Below are 22,089 nucleotides of genomic sequence, written 5' to 3'. Positions count from 1 at the left end.
GACTAACAAACCTAAAGAAATGCACTCATATTAAATAATAGTTTCGAAGTAGCTGATATGAATTCATAGTATCTTTTTCTCCAAAATTTAAATTTACCTTTACATACGCCCTACTTGGCCTTGCCCAAACAAAAGATGGCGGCAGCGGCGCCGGAAACCATAGAGTTTCAGGCCTAGAGAAGCCCGGTAGCCCGATAAGATCTCTGCGGCTCTACAGAGGAAGTTCAGGGCGGAGCCAGCGAGCAGAGGAGCCTGCGCCGGCTGCCAAGATGGAAGAGGAGGAGAGTATCCGCGTGGTTCGCTGTGGCGGCAGCGAGTTGAACTTTAGGAGAGCGGTGTTTTCTGCGGATTCTAAGTATGTGACCGGGTTGGCGGGTTGAGGGTCGCAGATCTCAGATCCGGTGGGGAGAGAACTGTCAGGGGCGCGTGGGAACTCTGCAGCCTGCAGATCGGAGCGCTTTGGACGGGGCACGGGAGCGGGGGACCCTGGAGCTCGCGCGGAGGACCCCGGGGCTCGCGCGGGGGACCCCGGGCCACACCGAGGCGCTGTGAGAGGAGCCCTGAGGCACTTAAGGTTCGGGTGCATCTCCCCCTGCAGGTCAGGGTCCGCAGGTGGATGGAGGTGTGTTGGGGTGCTCCCACGTGTTAGTGGTCCAGGCGTGGTGTTATTGGAGTATCTTTACTGTTTCGTGTAGAATCTTGGTATTAACGAACCCTTATAAAGATTCTGCCTTGCCCATTTTGCACCCTGGAAATGAAGAATCTCTTTCAAGACATCCCTGGTAGTGTAGTTGGGTGTTGGCACTACTGACCTAAGAGTCGTGACCGGCAGTTAGAATCCACCAGCTGCTTTGTGAGTAAATGATAGGCAGTCTCCTCTCCTGCAGTTAACAGCCCTGGAAATCCAAAGAAGTATTCCTTAAAAGTCAGTATGACTCGATGACAGTGAATGAATGCTCATTTAATAATAAGGCCCTTTGGCAACCTTTTTGGTGCTCTGTGTGAAAACTGATGTTAGACTTAACTATTGCCTGAGTTTGAAACGCATTTCTTAATCAGTGTTAACTTATCATTGATAGGTTTATCATTGTTTCAGTTGTCTGTAAAATGAAGATGCTTCAGTTGTCTTAATCCTCTCATTGTATGTAAAATGGAGATAATACGGTATTTGTTGTTTGTTGTTGTTATGTGCCTTCGAGTTGTTTGTGACTCATAGCGACCCTATGTACAACAGCCTTAAACCCTGCTCTATCCTGTGCCAATCGCATTGCCTCTGACACACCCATCCCGATTACCCCAGTCACTAAATCAATCCACCTCATAGAGGGTCTTCCCGTCCTGCGCTGTCCCTCCACCCTCCCAAGGCATGATGTCCCTCTCCAAGGACCTGTCTCTCCTTACAATATGTCCAAAGTATGTCAGACGAAGCTCCAGAATCCTTGCCTCCAAGGAGTAGCCTGGTTTAACCCTCTCCAGGATGAATCTATTTGTTTTCTTGGCAATCCATGGTACATTCAATACTCTTCTCCAGCACCACAGCTCAAGGGCGTCAATTCTCCTGTCCTCCCTAGTCATTGTCCAGCTCTCTGATGCATAACAAGTGATTGCAAAGACCATGGCCAGGCACACCTTTGTCTCCAAAGAGACACCATTGCTCTTGAGTACTTTAGAGAGGTCCCTAACAGCCGACTTTCCCATCGCAATACATTTTTTGATTTCCTGGCTGCTGGTGCCAAGAGTGTTGACTGTGAAGCCTAGCAAACTGAAGCTGTGAACAATCTCAATCTCTTCGCCATCCATCCTGATGCTACCAATTGGTCCAGTGGTGAGAACACAAATGCAGACCTACATCTCAGAAGCTAGGCAAAGTATCGTCACAACCCAAGCAGATCCTGTGACTTAGCTTTAATTTGTTAACTGATGTTCTCAGTAAAAAAAAAAAAAAAGCCAATTAGGAACCTGGAAGATAATGTTCTAAACAGACCCGCTGAAGAATAGTGGTTTATAATAAGTGAACATATAGCATAGTGTCTGCATTCATTTAATAAGCAGAAAATGTGGTTAATTTGACTGTTTTTGCAGGATAACTGTACAGTCTGTGCCCATAGAACAAGTCAAAGATATACTGCCTTCATTAATTTGCTGTGGGAATCAGCTGTAAATATACTCATAGCCAGGAACAGCTCACAGTTAAGCACACACAGTTCTTAAGATGATACAACCTTGTTTGCTAAAAGTGAGGAGGACTTGAAGCATTTGTTGCAGAAAATCAAGGATTGCAGCCTTCAATATGGATTTCATCTCAGTATCAAGAAAATAGATTCTTGCCACTGGACGAGTAGGCAGCATCATGATTGGTGGTGAGTGTCAGAAGTTTCCTCTTGCTTGGATCCACAATTAACATCCTTGGTAGCAGTAGTCAGGAAATAAGGAGACACATTTTACTGGGGAAATCTATATTTAGGGACATTTCCAAGTTATTGAGGAGTAGTGATGTCAATTTGAGGACTAAGGTGCATCTGCGTCAGGCCATGGTCTTTCTGAGTTTTTTGCTTTGCATCTGAGAGCTGGACAGTGACTAAGGATGACAAAAAAAGAATTGATGCCTTTGAGCTGTAGTGTTGAAGAAGAGCACTGAACATGCCATGGATGACCGAGGGAATGAACAGTTATGTCTTGGAGAGGGTGCAGCCAGAGTGTTCTTTGGAGGCAAGAATGATGAGTCTTTGCCTCACACTTCGGGTGTGTTTCTAGGAAGGGCTATACCTTGGAGAAGGATGTGATGCTGGGAAGGGTGGAGGGTGGGCAAAAGAGAGGTAGACTCCGAACCAGGGGGATTGACACGGTGACTGCTGCACTGGGCTCTTGTTTGTGAGGATGGCACAGCATTAGAACAGGGTTCAGATATTTTGTTCATAGGGTCGCGATGAGTCGAAGCCAACTCTACGTCATCTAACAAAAACAAATCTCTGTTGCATGCTTTTATGTTTACCATGGAGAAAGTGATTATACTATATGTGAAATGCATTTTCCCCCTCTCCTTTCTAGATACATCTTCTGTGTTTCTGGAGATTTTGTTAAAGTATACAGCACAGTTACGGAAGAATGTGTGCATATACTGCATGGACACAGCCAATTGGTGACTGGAATCCAGCTCAACCCCAACAACCATCTACAGGTGTCAAACTTTGAGCTGAACTTGTTTGGTAAACTTTTCAAGTTGTGAGCAGGGAAATAACAGAGTTCATTTCTGAGTCAGAATATATTAACTTTTTTTTGTTGTTTTGTTACTAAAATAAGGTCATAGCATGCAACCACACCACCTATAATACATTCTGTGACCCATTTATTCCATAATATACTAGTGTTTTCTTGAAAGAAAAGATAATTAGCTGTATGAGTTTCTAAAATTAGGGCTTTCAAATTATTCTATCGATTGTTAATTGTGGAACTCTCCTGATCCCTTCACATATATTGTGACTATCCAGAAATGGTGGATAGAATTTGCTGTTGCTCAAACTTACTTCATCTCTGAATTCTTTGGTTTCATTAGAGTGCCTTATTACCTGGAATGCATTTAGGAAAAGTTGGCTGGCTCATTAACATGGTAGATCTCTCTTATTGGAGATAATACTGTCTAGGGTAAATGCGGATATTACCTAATCTTGAGACCAGTGTCTGGACAAGGAGAAATGCCTTTTCAGTTGGTGGATCTGTAATTAGTGAATCAGGACAAACTTGGCCGTCTAGTTTTATCCATATCTTCCCCATTCCTTTCCGCAAAGAAACCCTTACTTGTCAGAATTCAAGAGTAATGAAATGGAATCTGTTCTTAAATCTTAGCAAAGCCACCAAAAAAAAAAGTTACCTCGACATTTATTGCACTTGCTCTAATTTTTTTACCGAGTCCCATATTTCTGGACTAGTTGCAACCAGCCTAGAAGTTACTGCTTAAGAGGCTTCTCTTGCAATATCTCGGAGGGAGTAGGACATAAAGTGACATTTAGCTTTTCCTTCTAAAATGGCATTACTCTTGATAATCACCTAACTCGATTTAAACTCAGCTAACTCTTTTGCAGGAATTAAGCATCCTTTTATCTTTATTGTCTTTTAAAAGACTGATAAAACCCCCATAAACAGAAGCATCGTATATTAAAATTGAAATTTATGGAAAAGAATATGGATTTTTAAAAATACTCTTTTCCAGATACTCTGAGAAATACTTCAGTGCTCATAGAGGTGGAAGTATTTCCACTAGTAGGAGGGAAGTGAACTATGAGAGAACGAACAGAAATTTGAATGTGTTTTACACAACTCAGTTTCCTACTATTTCCTTAAAGATAGAAACTTTTAAAGACTTAAATTTATTGAGTGTCCTTTCTCCAGAGGATTGTGATGATGTCATTTGTTTTTGAGGCTAGCATTAAATTAATTAACAAACATTATCTTCTGCATTAGCATTAAGTTTATCACTTAGATTTCTATTTCATTAATAAATTTTTTACTATTTTTGTCCTTTTAGTTGTATTCTTGTTCCTTGGATGGTACAATTAAGCTATGGGACTACATAGATGGTATTTTGATAAAGGTACGTTCGTTGATCTTCCATTTTCCCTATGTGAAATGAAATGTTGTTGATTGCCTTCAAATCAAGTGAATCATAGTGACCCTGTGAACAAAAGGCCTGAAGCCCCTCTACAACTGTTGACATTTGTGAAAGTTCATAGTTTCCAGAGGCATGTTATTTAGGAATTGGATACCATTCCTGCTTCCAAGTGAAATGAAATATCTATGTAGTTTAATAACAGATTATTCTGTCTATATCTAGTCTTCTGTGTTTGTTCTTTCTTTGCAAGTGGAGAAAATCAAATACCAGAAAAAGAATTTAAACATCTAAACAGAAAAAGGCAATTGATAACAGTAAAAGAGGATATTTATAGAGGGTGTTAAGCGTATTATAAAAAAATCAATTTTTAAAAAAACTTGCTAATGCAGTGAAAATATTAGCATAGGGTTTAAGTGTATAGTTCACAGAAAAAAAATTGCAAATAGCCAGTAAACATGAAAAAATGCTTAATTAAAAAAAAGTAAATGTCAGACTAGTTAAATTGCAAGTTGAAAAAAATCTGGTAATTTAATACATCTCTATATATACATTCATTGAGATTAAATTTAAAATGAATATCCACTTCACCCCCTGTTTGCTCCAGCAATATCACTTATAAGAATTTCACTAAAACAATAGCACAAATAATGTAATCTCTACAACATTGTTCATAGTAGGGGGAAAAATGTTTTTAAAAAATATAAACCTAAAAAAAAAAAAAAAAAAAAAATATAAACCTGATGTCAGTTGGTAGGGGACTGGTTAAATTGTAACACATTCATTCAGTGAAGTTCTATACACCCATTAAAAACCAGATAGAGAAGTATGTACTAACTCTGAAAGCTCACTCAGTAAATATCTGTTGTCTCTTATAGACCGTATACTATTCTGAAGTCGGGGATGACAAACCCACTGCCATTGAGTTGATGCTAACTCATGGTGTCCCACTGTCAGGTTTTCAAGGCTGTAAATCTTTGGAAATGGCTGCCTGTTTCTTTGTCAGATTGGCTGCTAGAGTCAGACCACCAATCTTTTGCTTAGCATGCTAACACATAATCCATTGTGCCAGCAGGCCACCTTACAAGGGGTTATACCAGCGAGCAAAACAAGAATAGCTGCCTGCAGGGAAGTAATTCTTTAGTTAGGGGAAACAGTCACTAAATGAGGTAATGGCTTTTTGTCTTTCAGACTTACACAGTTGGGCATAAACTTCATGCCCTTTTTACTGGTAGCCATGCTGAAGAGTCTGTCTTCGTTACAATAAGTAAAGAAAGCCCAGGTACAGTATAATTCACCTACTCTTTCTGTTTGTCACTGAGTAGATATATTTTGAAGGTACAGCCAGCAACCAGTTGATGTGATGTAGGATTTGAGAAAATGCAAAGATTACTCAAATGATGATGTCATTAATTACAGTGGGAAATATTGAGTAAAGACCAAGTTGAGAGGAAAAAAAATGAAAATTCAAAACTTGAATGTGTAAATGTTGATATGAGGGAGACCATTTAAGGCATCGTTAGTTTGGAGGACATGAGAAAGACAGATAGGACAGCAAAGTATATATCAGTGTAGTGTAGAATTTTATATTCATTAGAAAGTCAAGGAGGTTGAAGTAACATGATGAAATAGTTACTTCCCTTTAGGGAAAAATGTTTTTAAAGGGTAAAGAAAAGAACATGTTAACAGTAAAAGGAATTTGTCTGAAAATGTTTTGAGTAGCATTTCTTAATGTTGTCTCAAGTAGTTTACTGCTTTCTTTGGATTTGCTAATATTCCTGTTCATTCTTCATTTTAATAACTGCTTAGTGCTTCAGAATGTCAAATGAATCACACAAGTTGCTTACGATATATTGATAAGATATGAATATAGCTTTAACAAATAAATTTCTGCTTAAGTATATATATTCAAGAAACGAATTTATCTTTGGGCCACTTTCTTGTATAAATTAGAATTAACTTGGTCTTACTCATGTAAGAGTATGAATATATGTACTTTTTTCACTTTCTCTAAAGAAGGTTAATGTTAATATTGTTCTCTTTGGCTAGATGTTTTTCAGCTGGTTTCAGTGAAGCTGCCCAAATCATCAGGTCAAGAAATAGAAGCTAAGGAGGTATCCTTTATTTTGGATTATATAAACCAGTCACCCAAGTGCATTGCTTTTGGAAATGAGGTAAATTTTTGTTATATTGGTACTCTCTTTTTGTGTATAAATTCTCTTTCTTGCACTCTATTCTCTGAGCATTTTATTTATTTGTTTCACCATAATTTATTATACTTTTATTAGTAACCAAAAAGTTTTTATTGTTGCTTTATATTATTTTTGGTATAGATTTTCTAGAACCGTCTCTAATTACAAGTATTCTAACCTATTGCAGTTAAGTTCTAGAATTCCCATTCTCCTCTGTATTACCCATATTTTATTGTGATTCACATAGTCAGATGCCTTTATACAATCAATAAAACACATAGTCATCCTTCTGGTATTCTCTATTTTCAGCCACGATCTGTCTGGCATCAGCAGTGATATCCTTCATACCCTGGCCTCTTCTAAATCCAGCTTGAATTTTTAGTAGTTCTCTTTGTACTGTTCTAGCCATTTTTTAATAATCTTCACCAAAATTTTACTTATATATTGTAATAATGATATAATGATATTATTTGATAATTTCCACATTTTGGAATGGGAACATAGATGGATCTCTTCAAGTCAGGTGGCCAGGAAGCCATATAAATTAATTATAGCTAACAAGGTATTAAATCAAGTTTTGGGAATGTTAACCGTATCTCTTTTAAATACTAGGGACAGTATGTGGCAGCAGTACGGGACTTCTACTTGTCTGTTTATTTTTTCAAAAAGAAAACAACATCAAGGTAAGAGTTACTTTTTTGTTGCTTTATATAATTATTTAAGAGTTTGATAGAATTTTGTTCCACACTTCAATCCAAAACGGTTTCTAGTTGCATGTTACAAGTAATTAGATCTCTCAGCACGTAGGGAGTTGATTATTTTTTATCTGCAGTAGATAGAAGTGAGAAAATTATTAGTCACAGACAGCTTGGGAACATTTTGCCACCAAAATCCTCTTGTACCTGTGTGCACACTTAGCATCAAAATTGAATGTACTTTGGAAAGCCTTTCTCTATATAATTCTGATTTCTATTTTGTGGATAGAAGAATTAACACAGGCCTTCAGATACCCATTTAACATGAGTAAAATTTAGTGCATTTGAAATTAGTTTTAAAGTTAATAGCTACCTAGTAGAGTTGTAAAAATTTATAAGATCGCATAGAGACTGTTAGTAAGCTTTTATAGTCACTCTTCAAGTGGCATTGTGCCGTCTTCCCTGTTATCCTGCCACCATTGACATTTGTGGGGTTTTTGTTTAGTTTTGGTTTTTTTCAGTGTTAGTAAGGATCCCGAGTTCATCAGAGCTAAAAGACTATCAAATACTCAGCTTGAAAATAAAAAATAACCTAGATATTATAATAATAAGTGGATCATCTCTTTGGATTTGCCCTTCTAGCCATGTTAGCCAGTTGTTTCCGATACAGTTTTTTAGGCTTGTTCATACTTCATGATAAAAGTATACTTCTGTGGGAAATTAGATCAGAGACTACCTATCCCAACAAGCTGTTAAAAAGCACTATCTTCCTTCATCATCAGTAGTCTCTACACTAGTTATAATGGTAGAAATTTAGCTTTATAGCATTTATATTTGTTTATTAAAACATATCTACAAAACAAAATAATTGGTTCTTTATCAGGATTTTCTTTCTTTTTTTTTTTTTTTAAAAAAAGGTCCTGCATTTCTACTCCATGAAATCTGAGAGCCTTCTCATTGATAAAAATGAAAACTTTGTTTTACTGAGCTGTATCACCCTTCTGAGAGCCTTTGATAGATAACAAAAGAGCTTTTTCTCCTCTTAGGTTTACTTTATCATCATCAAAAAATAAGAAGAATTCTAAGAATGAATTCACGTGTGTAGCATGCCACCCAAGAGAAGACTGCATAGCCACTGGTCACATGGATGGCAAAATTCGTCTCTGGTCAGTTGATTAATAAAGATTGTGGTGATAGTTTTTATGCTGTTTTACATTAATCTTGCAGATCAGAGCTATCTCTGAATCCAGTAAAAGAATGTACTAAAGAACTGCTGTTGGAAATAGGCTTTGCTGGCATCCTTCATTTGTGTTACTGTATTCTTCATTTCTCTAATTTAGAATTTTTTACATTATGTAGTATATTAATTATATCTAGTGTTACTGTATAACAGAAATAACACAAAAGACTAGTTTTCACAAAATTTATTTTCTAACAGTTTTAAAAAAAAAAAAATCAGGCTCCTTGCTGTCTAGTTAGAACCAACTCGGAGCTGAATCTCCAGTGCGTTTCATAGACTGGAAATCACACAGGAGAAGATGGCCCATCTTTCTCTGCAGAAGAAGTGGTGGATCTCACAGTTTAGGGGACTGGAGATACAAATTCAAGATTCTGCCTCCAGGGAAAGTCATTCTCTGTCCCACAAGCATACACATACTCCTCACTTATCCTGTCTCATTAGTATCACAGGTGACCCATTCCCAGATGGGATTATAACCACATGCAAAGAGGATAGGATTTACCACAGGTGTTTTTGAAGGGACATAGTTCAAAACTTTAGCATTAGAGGAATGAAAGACCATATGTTGCCTAGAGTCATTTTAGTGTAAAGGACTTGGTTTTGTCAGCCTTCATTAAAAACGTTGGTAAATATCTGACTAGTAGTAAACCTAGGAGGTAAAAATGTCTCAGATTAGAAATAGAAAATTTACAATTTGAGTATTAAAACCAGTAAGACATGGTATTACAGTTTATGTTGGTGTTTGACACTCCATAAATCTAATTAAAAATTTTTTATTTGTCCACTAGGAGGAATTTTCATGATGATAAGAAATACACATATACTTGTTTACATTGGCATCATGATTTGGTTATGGATTTGGCTTTTTCAGTAACAGGTAAGTAAGTGCAAACTTAAACCAGGTATTTTCATTCACTATATTTATAGTGAAATTTAAAGACATATTACGATGGGAAAATCTACTGTTAGGGACCTCTCTAAAGTACTCAAGAGCAACGGTATGTTCTGGAGCCTATGGTGAGTCTGGTATAGGCCATGGTCTTTGCAATCACTTGTTATGCGTCAGAGAGCTGGACAATGACCAGGGAGGATAGAAGGAGAATTGATGCCTTTGAGCTTTGGTGTTGGAGAAGAGTGCTGAGGGGTACCATGGACTGCTAAGAAAACAAATAGAGTCATCCTGGAGAGGTTTAAACCGGGCTGCTCCTTGGAGGCAAGGATTCTGAGGCTTCGTCTGACATACTTTGGTCATGTTGTAAGGAGGGATCGGTCCTTGGAGAAGGACATCGTGCTTGGGAGGGTGGACGACCGGCGCAGGAGGGGAAGGCCCTCTGAGAGGTGGATTGATTCAGTGACTGGGGCAGTCGGGAGAAGCGTGTCGATGAGGTTGGCACAGGACAGAGCAGAGTTTAGAGCTGTTGTACATAAGGTTACTATGAGTCGCAAGCGACTCGACACATAACAACAACATATTTATAGTGAAGAAGACTTGTGATTGAATAGACCAAATGAATCATAAGCACACATCATCCCTGGGTAGTAGACACTTATTATTAACTGGAGCTAAAACCTTATCAAGTGGAAAGGACTCTACTAGTGCTTTGCACTCATTGTTTGATTTTGTCCTTGACACTGTAAATTTTAAACTAATTCAGACCTTTATTCCATTTAAGCTGGCTATAATGATTGAACATACATCTTTGGAAACAGAGTTGTCTTAAACAAAAGAAGCCATTTGTCTTTTATTATCTCTATCTCTTATCACACCCTCACTCATTTGGTGAAAATTATATCACCATATTGTGGCTGCTCCTGAGAAAAGTAAGTTAGATACTAGAGAAGATTATGTGTCAGATCTAAGTGAGAAGACAGGAAAAAGCTATTTTTCTTTCCATAGGTTTTCTCAGAGACTACTAGGACAAACGTAAGATGGTGTTCTAGATTTACAGTGCTAGGTCGATTTTACTTACTACTACTTGGAAATAAGAACCATCTTTAGCCTGACTATACGTTGTGTTTATGAAACAATGACGTGTATGAAAATGATACCCAGTATAACATACTTAAAAATTAGTACAACAGGAATATAAATCATTACATATTGGAATTAGGAATAGAAAAATTGCTTTTGATGATAAACTATAGGCTGTCCTATGTACACATATAGGTGTTCTACACAGTGTCTTTGGTCCATTGTTCCACCCTTCTTTCCAGTCTTTGATTTTCCTATCCTAAAAGATGCCACTGCAGAAAACTTACTCCTAAATAGAATGAGACAGTAGACAAGATTGTTGGTAACAGCAACAAATCAGAGAAAGTTATAATTACAGTAGAAGTAAAATTAGTCCTTGATGTAATTAGGATAGGAACCACAGCATAAAAAAGGAAATAAGAAATAATGCTTGAACATGTTCTCAAAAAGGCAATTTATATGACAGATAAATTTCTGAAAAATCATGACTTAACAGAACAGATCCAAAAAGAAAAATAGCAAAATGTAAATAAAATCTCTTATTCGGTCTTTTTTTTTCTTTTTTCTTCCAATTCTTTACTTAAACTATCTCCGGTGAGATTGGTTGACACAGTGACATCATGCGGCCATGGCGTAGAGTATGGTCAAGTCTGTGAGGTTGATGTAGGATACAGTCAGGCTTCATTTTTTTTCACTGAGTAATTATGAGTTCAACAGCAGAAATAGACCCATGAATTTCACTAATAAATTCTTCCAAACAATAAAGGAAGAAAAAACCCAATTCTTCAGTCTTCTAGATTTTTATAAAAGGGAAGAGCGAGCATTTTCCATGTGTATTTTATCTAATTTCACATGATTTACTTCTTTTCCTCTTGCTCATTTGTTTGCTTATTCCTTGCCCCCCCCCTTCAGTTCCTCCTCCTCACATGCATTTCTATTGTCCATAGTTAAGTTGGAAACCATTCCCCCAATGCAGGCTAATGAAATGGATAGAAAAGTCAGTTTTCAAGGTTTCTGACACCACATATTTTTGGTTGATTTCCTTCTTTTCTTTGAGCTTGGAAGGCTTGTCAAGAATTTTTTTTATCAGAGTTATCTTTTCTTATTTTGTTGACTAATGATTTTTGTTTTCTATTTTGGTTATCTTTTATTAGGGAGAATGATTCCTAGCTTATTTTACTATGATTGGCGTACATACTAAATGTATGAGTTTTTTAAAATAATCTGAGAACTGCTTTAAGTAGCCCAGCATATAAGCGTGAGAAAAATGGGCATTCTCCGGAGTTCAGCGTTTGAATGTATAAAACTAGTTTTTTGATTACTTGTGGTAATCACATCTTCTAGATCTTTATAAGTTAAGCATCTTGAAAAGTTTAATACTTGTTAAAATCATTGTGAATTTTTCTACTTCTCCCTTTAGTTTGATCCATTTTTGTCTATATTGTAAGCTTATAATTAATTAGGTACGTGTAAATGTGAATATTTCTTAACTCATTATTAAATATTCTCAATTATTATAATTCTCTTCCTTTAATGTCTGAGATTTTGTCATGTCATCCTTTTCTTTGATGTTGATGTGATGATGGTTCTTTCCAAGCTTTCACTTTAAAGGTTTATGTATATTTATTCTGTCTCATAAAAAGGTAAGGTGAGGTTTTATATAATTATCTTTGTAAGATTTATTCCATACACATTAAATTTCTTAAGACTAGATTAAAAGATCTGAGACAAATTTTTGGTTTTTCCCAAATAATGTATTTCTTGAACATATTTGAAAATAATGTGTTGATTAATTTTTCTTTCTCTGTTTTTTTTTCCTCTAAAACATTGTCCTTCTAATTCGTTTTGATGTATGAGAAGGCAACAGTTTGCTGAGCGGTGGGCGTGAGTCTGTACTGGTGGAATGGCGAGATATAACAGAGAAGAATAAAGAGTTTCTACCCCGTTTGGGAGCAACAATTGAACATATTTCAGCCTCACCTGCAGGGGATTTGTTCTGTACTTCTCATTCTGACAATAGTAAGACTTTTTTTTATTTTATTGATGTTTGTGGGCATGAGGATGAAGTATTTGAGTAGTCCTTTGTATAACTTTTATATTTTCTGTATAATTAGTATCTATAGGAAATGAAAAATAAAACCCCAGAAAACTTAATTGTGCTTATGTAAAACCTATATACTTGGACCAGGAGGCAGTTGCTAGAACAGAGCAAGGAAACACTGCATGGTTCAAAATCAGAAAAGGTGTACATCCTCTCTCCATACCTTTTTAATCTGTATGCGGAACAGATCATTTGAGAGGCTGGACTTTATGAGGTGGAAAGTGGCATCAGAATTGGAGGAAGACTCATCAACAATCTGAGCTATGAGATGATACAACCTTGCTTCCTAAAACTGAAGAGAACCTGAAGCATTTGCTGCAGAAGGTCAACGACTACAGCCTTCAATATGGATTGAAGTTCAGCCTCAAGAAAACAAAAATTTTACCACTAAGCCAATTGGCAGCATTATGATAGGTAGAGAGGGATGGAGATTGTTAAAAACTTCAGCTTGCTTGGCTTCACCATCAGTACTCTTGGTACCAGTAGCCAGGAAATCAAAAGATGAATTGTACTGCCATGTCCACTGTCAAATACCTCTCCAGAGTACTGAGGAGCAATGATGTCATTATGGAGACTAAGGTGCACATGCTCCAAGCCATGGTTATTATTTGTTATGCATAAGAGAGCTGGACAATAAGGGTGATAGAAGGAAAATTGATGCCTTTGAGTTGTACGGAAGAAGACTATTGAACATACCATGGACTGCCAAAAGAAAGAAAGAAACAGATCTGTTCTGGAGAGGGTAAAACCAGGCTGCTCCTTGGAGGCAAGGATTTGCCTCCATCTCACATCCTTTGGCCAAGAGGGACCAGTCTTTAGAGGAGGACATCCCAGAAGAGGAAGACCCCAGATGGATTGACACAGTAACTGGGGTAGTGTAGGAAGGTGTTTCAGAGACAGACTGGCTCAGAATAGGACAGTGTTCAGAGCTATTGTACATATAATGGCACATAACAATGGCAGCAACAACTAATTAAGAGTGATAAAGATTTAATGAGCAAACTTTTTTTTTCTTCTCTTACCTTCTGGGTCCCCACATGCAACCAGAATTCAACGTCTCAGGATTGTTTTTATGAGAAATGTAGAACTAAATAAATTCATGTAGCTGTTGCTGTGCCATTTGGAATTTTAAAATCCAGGATGATGTGGGGAATTGAAGACACAGTTTTAAAATGAATATTATTGCTTTACTAATTAAGAGATTTAAAAAATATTTTAAGATACATATATATCATCTGTTAATATGAGGCAGTCTTGTGAGTTCTAACAGAAATGGAATCTGTATTGTTTTCTCAGAAGTTCTTATCTATTCAGCCTAGACCAGGCCTGCTTTGTAAATCCCATTGCCTGGTGCCTCCTTTCCATTCAAAAAGAGCATGAAAGTACAGTCATGAATGATACCAGTTGTCTCAAAGTAAAATATCTAATCCTCTCTTTTTTAGAGGATATAGTGTCTGAATTAACACTAAAATATATTCAGAGGAACAACTGATAAAATTTAAGATCTCCATCCTACCCAACAAATTGCAAATTATAGTTCTAATTTTTTTTTACTTTCGAAGTTAATTCTGCTTACTGAATTTTGAGTCGCAGGCGACTCAATGGCACATAACAACAACAACATTTTAGAATGATGTAAATTCAAGTGATTTTTTTCATACTGAGGTTCTGATTTATTTATTCTTAATTTTCTTTTCCCACAGAGATAATAGTCATTCACCGAAACCTTGAGGCCTCTGCAGTGATCCAAGGCCTAGTGAAAGGTATTACAGAACCCAGTGGGTTTAGAATCATGTACTTTTTTTTTTTTTTCAAATAAGTGAATTCTCTGATTTTAACTGCTGTTAAATCTTTTGCAGACAGGAATATCCTTACTGGTTTGATGATTGATCCAAGAACTAGAGCTTTGGTTTTGAATGGAAAACCTGGCCACCTGCAGTTTTATTCTCTCCAGAGTGATAAGCAGCTGTATAATGTAAGATTTTGATCCATTTACTAACTTTAAACTAGTGGAGTCAAGTGATCTTTGTTTATTTGAGAACCGTCAGTATTATGTGTGGTTCAGTTGTTTACCTTTACGAGGACAAGATTGCAGATTAAGTCTGTACATAAGCCATCATCATCAGTCTTATATTTACTGTAAGGCATCTCAGCCTTATATGATTCAGACTGCAGTTGGCTAACACACACCTGTCTGCCTTTGAGTCACATAAATAAGGGTATAAGAATGTATGGTTTCATAGTACATACCTCTCTATGGTGAAAAAGTGTTAGCACGTAATGAAAATAGACTTTTGAGCATAGGTTAAAGAGGAACACTTAAAATCTTGATAAATAAAGAATCCCATTTCCTCCTTTCTATCTCACAATACCATTTACAGATTTCTGTCATAGCAACTTTAACACTTTATCTCTTTCCATTATTTTAAAAATCGCTTAAAGCAGGAAGGTTTTCTTGGTCTTTGTACATTTACATCTAGTTCATTGCCAGAAATTAATAGGCACTTAGTATATGTTTAGTAAATAATCAGGGAAACAAAGTAAAAGAAACAACCATAAATAAAATTACTGCCTGACTTAACAAGAGTGCTTATTATCTTTTTTTCACTTGTTAATATAGTTATTCTTTCTTATCCCCTTGTTGCTAATTTTGTATTTCCAGTTGTTTTGATATTTTATGTGAAGCTCTTTGTTCTCAGAAATGAGTAAAACATTATGTATGTTTTGTTATATTTTATAAATGTGTCATGTTATTGTTACGTGCTATCAAGTCAGAACCAACAGCAGGTTTTCAGAAGCTGTAAATTGCAGTAGGAGGAGATACTATGTATATCTCACAAAGAGCAGCTGGTGTTTTTGAACCATGTGCCTCTAGGTCACAGCTCAGCTCCTTACTCATTAGGCCACTAGAGCTTCCAAATGTGTCATTGTCAGTGTTAATATTCATGGTCATCAAAAAATAGTCATTAACAAACAATTATAATATGCTCCCTTTTTAATGAGATTTTGCTATTGTGACCAACTGTCAGTTTTTATCTTTACCTGAAAATATGACAGATTCTAGTTCTAGAGTCATCTGTAGGAAGTTGCACTAATAACCCAAAGGCAATCTTCCCATGCAGTTTACAGCCCCAGAAACCCAGTGGAGGATCCACTATGAGTCATTTCAATATCAACAGAAGTGAGTTCTTTTGAATGCTATCATATTTATGTATGTTTAAGTTAATAAACATTTTGGTTCTTTTATTTGTTTTCACCTTTAGTTAGATATTATACAGCAAGAATACATCAATGAGAACCATTTGATCCAAATTGAGCTAACAAAGGCTGCATTTAGCCTCAATGGCAACTGGCTTGCAACAGTGGAAGAACGCCAAGAAAAGGCAACAGAGCTTGAATTGCATATGAAACTGTGGTCATATAATAAGAAGACACAAGGGTAATGTTAGCTATATAACTGTTTTTAATTTCTGAATGTAAGGTATTTGCCTTTTTTTGTGGTTTCATTTGTCAGCTTTTCACATATTTCATTCTGATTGATAAGTAAGATTTAGAGGAGTATAGAGAAGTGTTATTCTTCTGGTAAATTCATCTAATGTTCTGAAAAGGTGTCTGTACCCTCTCGGCCATTGTGTCAACCTATTCACATTGAAGGGAATGCCTGTAGGGTCATAATTCCAGACAAATCTCAGGTTAGAAGGAAATGTCCTAATTCCCTTACTCTTCAGTACCATGTTTTCATAATAAAAGCAGTAGTGTGTAGGCAGGCAGAAATTTTTGCCCTTTATGATTAGCAAGAAAACCAGTTCTTTTGCTGTGACTATGTAACCATTTATCTGGTTCTTGCTATATGCCAAAATTAGATGTAGTCTTTTTATTCACTTTTTTCGTGAGTTGGATGAAGTTATGCCCAGCAGATCAGTTTTCTATTCAACAGTTCATATAGATATTCGGTGAAAGTTTTCAGAGCAAATTTGTTTTCCATTCAATAGTTTGTGCTCCTTTTATTTTGTGTCTTTGAATGCAGCCTTTACACGGTAGCCTCATCCACTTCTCTGTTACATTTTCTTGCCTCCTGCTTTCCTAACCCTGCCTGCCTCCTGAGCCTTGTCTTTGGCAAATGCTGGCTGACCTTTTCCTCTCAAATGGTTGTGCGTTCCTCCCTATTGTAGTATTGGTCACCTTAAAGTCTTGGCTGTTTGGCTGAAAGTTAAACTGTGGTGGTGAATTCCATTCTAGGCCTGAAGGGTAGGTCAAGCCCATCCATAGTCTCAGGGGTTTGTTCTACTGGTCTCTATCGGCGCAGAACTGGTCTTTTTGTGTTTTGTTCCACATTTTTCTCTCTATCCAAGACTTTGTAGTGTCATTTCCTGACAGAGTAGTCAGTAGTGGTATCTGGTCACTTTCTAGTCTTGAGGATTTGAAGACTGAGATTTGAATAGCTTGTCCTTTGGACTGTTTTGGTGTGCCTTTAATTTCTTTTCACTCTTTTTTGCTCTAGATGGAGAGATGCCAGTAGTTTTACTGTAGATAACTACTCTAGTTTTTAGGACCCCAGTGACTACTCACCAGTGTAGGGTATAGAACATTTTGGTTTTCAATTGTGTTGTACTACATGAGGTCCTGAACCTCCAGACCCAAGAACTCAGAAGATATAGCTAAGAAATTTTCCCCCTGTATGTTTTTCTGTTGTTATTGCTGTTACATACCCTTAAGTCACAACAGACTCATAGCTGACTGTCCACCAGGTTTTCATAGGCTGTAAATAGCTTGGGAGAATACCCGTCTTCTCTGTGTGCTTTTCTGTATTCATCAATATATTTATAGCATGTGTAAATGCATATGTAGAAATATCCTCTGCCAGACTTCTAATTGTGTTCATGAATATTGTCTCATCCTCTTTTCCATTCTTGTTCAGCTTGAGTTTCAGTGTAACCACTTACAGATTATTATTTCTCGTTTTTTATACTTGACTATATCATTTACTTTTGTTGCCTTGAGCTCCTCGTGTCTTTGCCTTGATCATTTTTTTGCTAACCTTCCCCTTCACCCAAGTTAATATATGTCTGCCCTTTAGTTAGTGATTTACCGTCCCTTCCCTCTCACCTCTGGGGCCTAGTGCTTACACACTGTCTTAGTCATCTTTACAAGAACACTGTAAGATAAGCACAGCTAGCTACATTTTACAGGTGAGGAGCCTGCCCCAGAAAGATTGATTGTCCAAGGTCATCCTTATTAAAAGTAGAGGATCAAGGATTTGAACCTAAGCAGTCTGACTCCCAGCTCTGCTTTTTTTCTACATCAGTGCACTGTCCTGCCATAGCACCTTTTAAGAATAAAAACAGTGCTAACATGCATCATATCTTCTTCAGTGTCTTCAAGCCAGAAACAAGCTCTGCAGGGTTTTTAAGCCTCATAGGGCCGTAGAGAATGCATTAGATCTCTGTGGTCTCTGACCATTATAGATAGTAGACACTCAATTATTTGTTATTCCTGGTGCTAATAGAATAAATTTGTACTTTTTTTTCTCTACTAGGTTTGTTCTCAACACAAAAGTCAGCATGCCACATGACGACCACATCACAGCTCTCTGTTTCTGCAATGCAGGAAAATCGGAAAACCCTGCCTTAGTCACAACTAGTAAAGATGGCTACTTCAAAGTGTGGATATTAACAGATGACTCTGATATATATAGTAAGTTACTGAACTATAACAGAAAAACCCACTGTTGCCAGGTTGATTCCAACTCAGAGCCACTCTCTTCTGACTCCTAAGATGGTAAAGCCTTACAGGAAGGTGTAGTACATCTTTCTCCCGTGGAAACAGCTGATGGATTCCACTCTGCTGACCTGTTAGCTGCTGGCACACAGCACTTAACACACTGTGCAACCAGAGCTCTTTTATTTAACTATGTTATATTGTTGTGTCCCAAGTCAGAAGCAACCCCAGAAGTCCTAGCGGGTTTTCAGAGACAGTGTAAATGGTTCCCTGTTTTCAGAATGGATGTTGTTGTTAGGTGCCATTGAGTCACTTGCGACTCATAGCGACCCTATGTACAAGAGCCCTAAATGCCGTTCTATCCTGTGCCAACCTCGCTGTCTCAAACACATTCATTCCCACCACTCCACTCACAGAATCGACCCATCTCATCGAGGGTCTTCCTCTGCTGCACCATTCCTCCACTCTCCCAAACATGATGTCCCTCTCCAAGGACCAGTCTCTCCTTACATGCCCAAAGTATGTCAGACGAAGCTTCAGAATCCTTGACTCTAGGGAACATTCTGGCTTCACACTCTCCAGGACAAACCCGTTTGTTCTAGCAGTCTGAATGGATTTATTTGTTTTTATCTCATTCAAAAATTCTGTCTTAGAAGGACATTTTCTACATTGTTGTAACTCTATAGGATATTGTCTCGTTTTAAAAGATTTAAGAGTTGACTTTTTTTAACATCCTCCCCTCAAATATATATCTTTTCATTGTACTGATGTATTAATGATCCTAATATGTGGTAGTTGGTGGTGTTGTTAGGTACCATATTGTTGACTACAATTCATAGGACCCAGCCATATCTTGTCAAAGAGGGCTTTTTCCCATAATCATTTCACTGTTCCACCAGGGGGAGACGAAGGTCTTCAGAACATTGATGATAAGTCCATCAGTTTTGCTTTCTCAAATATTAATAACTTAAGGAAGTTTTATAAAATACATCTTTGTGGTTTAGTTTTATGTGTTTCTGATCTTATTTTCTATTCTACCATTTCTGAACTTTTTGGTTTATATTTTCACAGAAAAGGCTGTTGGCTGGACCTGTGACTTTGTTGGTAGTTACCACAAATACCAAGCAACTAACTGTTGTTTCTCGGAAGACGGCTCTTTACTTGCAATTAGTTTTGAGGAAATAGTCACAATATGGGATTCAGAGACATGGGAGCTAAAGTGTACATTTTGCCAACGAGCTGGGAAAATAAGGTAAGTAAATAATTTGGGGACTTAGCAGTATTTTTTTTTAATTAATGTCTTTCTACATAAACTTGAGTAATAATTTATTCTTCTTTCAAAGGTGGTTGTAGGTTAGTGAGGTAAACCTAGAGCCAGAGTGCTAGAAGGTGACATTTCTGGCCACGTTAACCATTCGTTGTGATTTACTCATCTCTAAAATGAGAGGTTAATGTTTCATTGTAGACCCCCAGATTTCCTTTCTCTGTAATAAATTCTTTTATGGGTGTGAATGCTTTATAGTAAATGGTGCCTAATACAAAAAAAATTATATGTAAGCCTCAGTAGATCAAATAATGCTGACATCTGTGTCTTCTCATAAAAACTGTGTTATGTCCTGTAAAGGACAGAAAATAGCAGCATGACCTTCCATTTTTCACAAATAACTGGACATTTGGGTTCAATTCTAATTGACTTCAGGCAAATGGCTAATGAAATTGTTTTATAATTCTCAGATGACTGATTCTGAATTCACTGTATAAAATTTTCTTTAGAGTTCAAGTCGCAAATTTTTCGATAAATAAGCATAAAGTAGGATTTTTTTCAAGTGACCTTCATCTCTGGTATACAGTTTATTTTGTATTGATTTGCTTAGAGAGTTCATATACATTATGTTTCACACTATTCTTCATTCACATTGTGTTTTATGTCCCATTCATTGTTTTATTACATTTTTTTATTTAAGTGATGATTAGTGTAGTTCTCAACATATTAGAAAAGAGAATTGATTATCAATTCTGTTTTCTTAATCATGTAACTTTTCCCTTCTTTACTCTTTAATCATTTTTTTCCTACAGGATGGTTGTAAACAAAAGCATGTCTGTCTAAAAATCTACACTGTAATAGTCTATAATCCTAAACTTCGTTCTTTACACTAGGCACCTTTGCTTTGGGCGACTGATGTGCTCTAAGTATCTTCTTGGTGCTACAGAAAACGACCTCCTTTGCTGTTGGAATCTGCTCAGTTGTACACGTAAGGATTTTTTGTCTTTTTTTTATCCCCCTCTAACATGACTTGGCAAAACATATAGGAAATTGCTCTTAAGCTTTGGGATTTTGGGATATCTGGATCCTGTATCTTCATGTCTCCACCAAGAAAATAAGTAATTTCTCACATGACACATTATACTACCAAAATGTGGAAGATTAGATCTCTACTTCCAAATTTTTAATTGTTGATGCCTGCCATTTTCTCTCAAGTCACATAGTTGACTATTGGTTGCTACTTGGATGTAAAATAGTAATAATAATTTGGGAAGTGCTTCTGTGAGCTTGTTGTGCGTATTACCTGCAATACTCCCGACAGCTTAAAGTATGTGTAACAAAGGTGAACTAACTGCATTTCATTCATTTGAGTATATTTGGAAGACAAGGTAGTTGTACAGTAATGGATATTTATGAAAATTTTGTGTGTGTGTTCTGTATAGTGACTCTGGCAACATTTTATCATGTGTATCAGCAGTGTAATAACACCAAAGAGTTTGTCATTGAAATAATCATTTTGTAGTGTGTAGAAGGAATATTGCTACTCTGCTTTATTTTTCTTTTTCCTACCACTCACTTTAGTACAGCCTCCCACGGGTAATATAAATGTGTTCTATGTGTTCTATGTGTCCAATGATTATCACCGGTTTGGAAGCAGGAGTAGCATCCACTTCCTAAACAACATGCCTCTGGAGACGCTATGAACTTTGGGAAACAATGATAATTATAGAACAGATTTCAGGTATTTTGTTCATAGGGTCGCTATGAGTCGTGCTCAACTCTATAGCAGTCAACAACTTGTGTTAGTTAGGGAGCACTGGTAGCCTAGTGGCCAGAATCTGCACTGCAATCCCAAAGGCACGCAGTTCAAATCCATCAGCTGCTCCATGGGAGGAGGATGGGCAGTCTCCTCCCATGCAGTTAACTGCCTCTGAAATCCTGCCGGGTTGGATCTGTCTCAGCAGTACACAACAACAGCAACATGTGTTAATTGGAAGTGAAAAATCCTTTTTCCTAGAATTAATGGCAGTGAATGACAGCTGAGCACTTAATCACTGCACCACTGATGGCTTCTTATGATTGCAAGTAGATGTTCCACATTATCTAAATGTTAAGCAATGGGTGTATGAGGAATAGGATGTAGCAAAAAGTTGCTATAATCACAAAAGTTGTATACTTTCCTCAAAAGTAAATCACTTTTTCCCTCTAGTGGAATGGAGTACAAAACTGGATGTTAGAGTCATGGAGCCTGATCCGAATTCAGAGAACATTGCCGCTGTCTCTTGGTCTTCAGTGGGTTCAGAC

General features: G+C 37.1%; 1 protein-coding gene across 1 annotated transcript in view; it reads left to right on the top strand.

Moving 5' to 3' along the window:
* The first annotated feature begins 269 nt into the window (after positions 1-269).
* Positions 270-22,089, top strand: part of WDR75 (WD repeat domain 75) — a 27,199-nt gene continuing 5,379 nt past the window's right edge. Inside the window, exons 1-16 of the mRNA XM_006878940.1 lie at positions 270-355; positions 3,049-3,178; positions 4,523-4,588; positions 5,795-5,885; positions 6,653-6,777; positions 7,408-7,478; positions 8,537-8,656; positions 9,519-9,607; positions 12,563-12,721; positions 14,507-14,566; positions 14,663-14,778; positions 16,067-16,242; positions 18,340-18,497; positions 19,593-19,773; positions 20,679-20,773; positions 21,995-22,084. Of these exons, the coding sequence (XP_006879002.1) occupies positions 270-355; positions 3,049-3,178; positions 4,523-4,588; positions 5,795-5,885; positions 6,653-6,777; positions 7,408-7,478; positions 8,537-8,656; positions 9,519-9,607; positions 12,563-12,721; positions 14,507-14,566; positions 14,663-14,778; positions 16,067-16,242; positions 18,340-18,497; positions 19,593-19,773; positions 20,679-20,773; positions 21,995-22,084 (1,813 nt within the window). The remainder of the gene's footprint in view (positions 356-3,048; positions 3,179-4,522; positions 4,589-5,794; positions 5,886-6,652; positions 6,778-7,407; positions 7,479-8,536; positions 8,657-9,518; positions 9,608-12,562; positions 12,722-14,506; positions 14,567-14,662; positions 14,779-16,066; positions 16,243-18,339; positions 18,498-19,592; positions 19,774-20,678; positions 20,774-21,994; positions 22,085-22,089) is intronic.

The sequence above is a fragment of the Elephantulus edwardii genome, unplaced genomic scaffold (genome assembly GCF_000299155.1).
Source record: "Elephantulus edwardii isolate Elephantulus edwardi_28Jun2011 unplaced genomic scaffold, EleEdw1.0 scaffold00001, whole genome shotgun sequence".
Lineage (NCBI taxonomy): Eukaryota > Metazoa > Chordata > Mammalia > Macroscelidea > Macroscelididae > Elephantulus > Elephantulus edwardii.
This window is presented reverse-complemented; position numbering and strand designations above follow the sequence as displayed.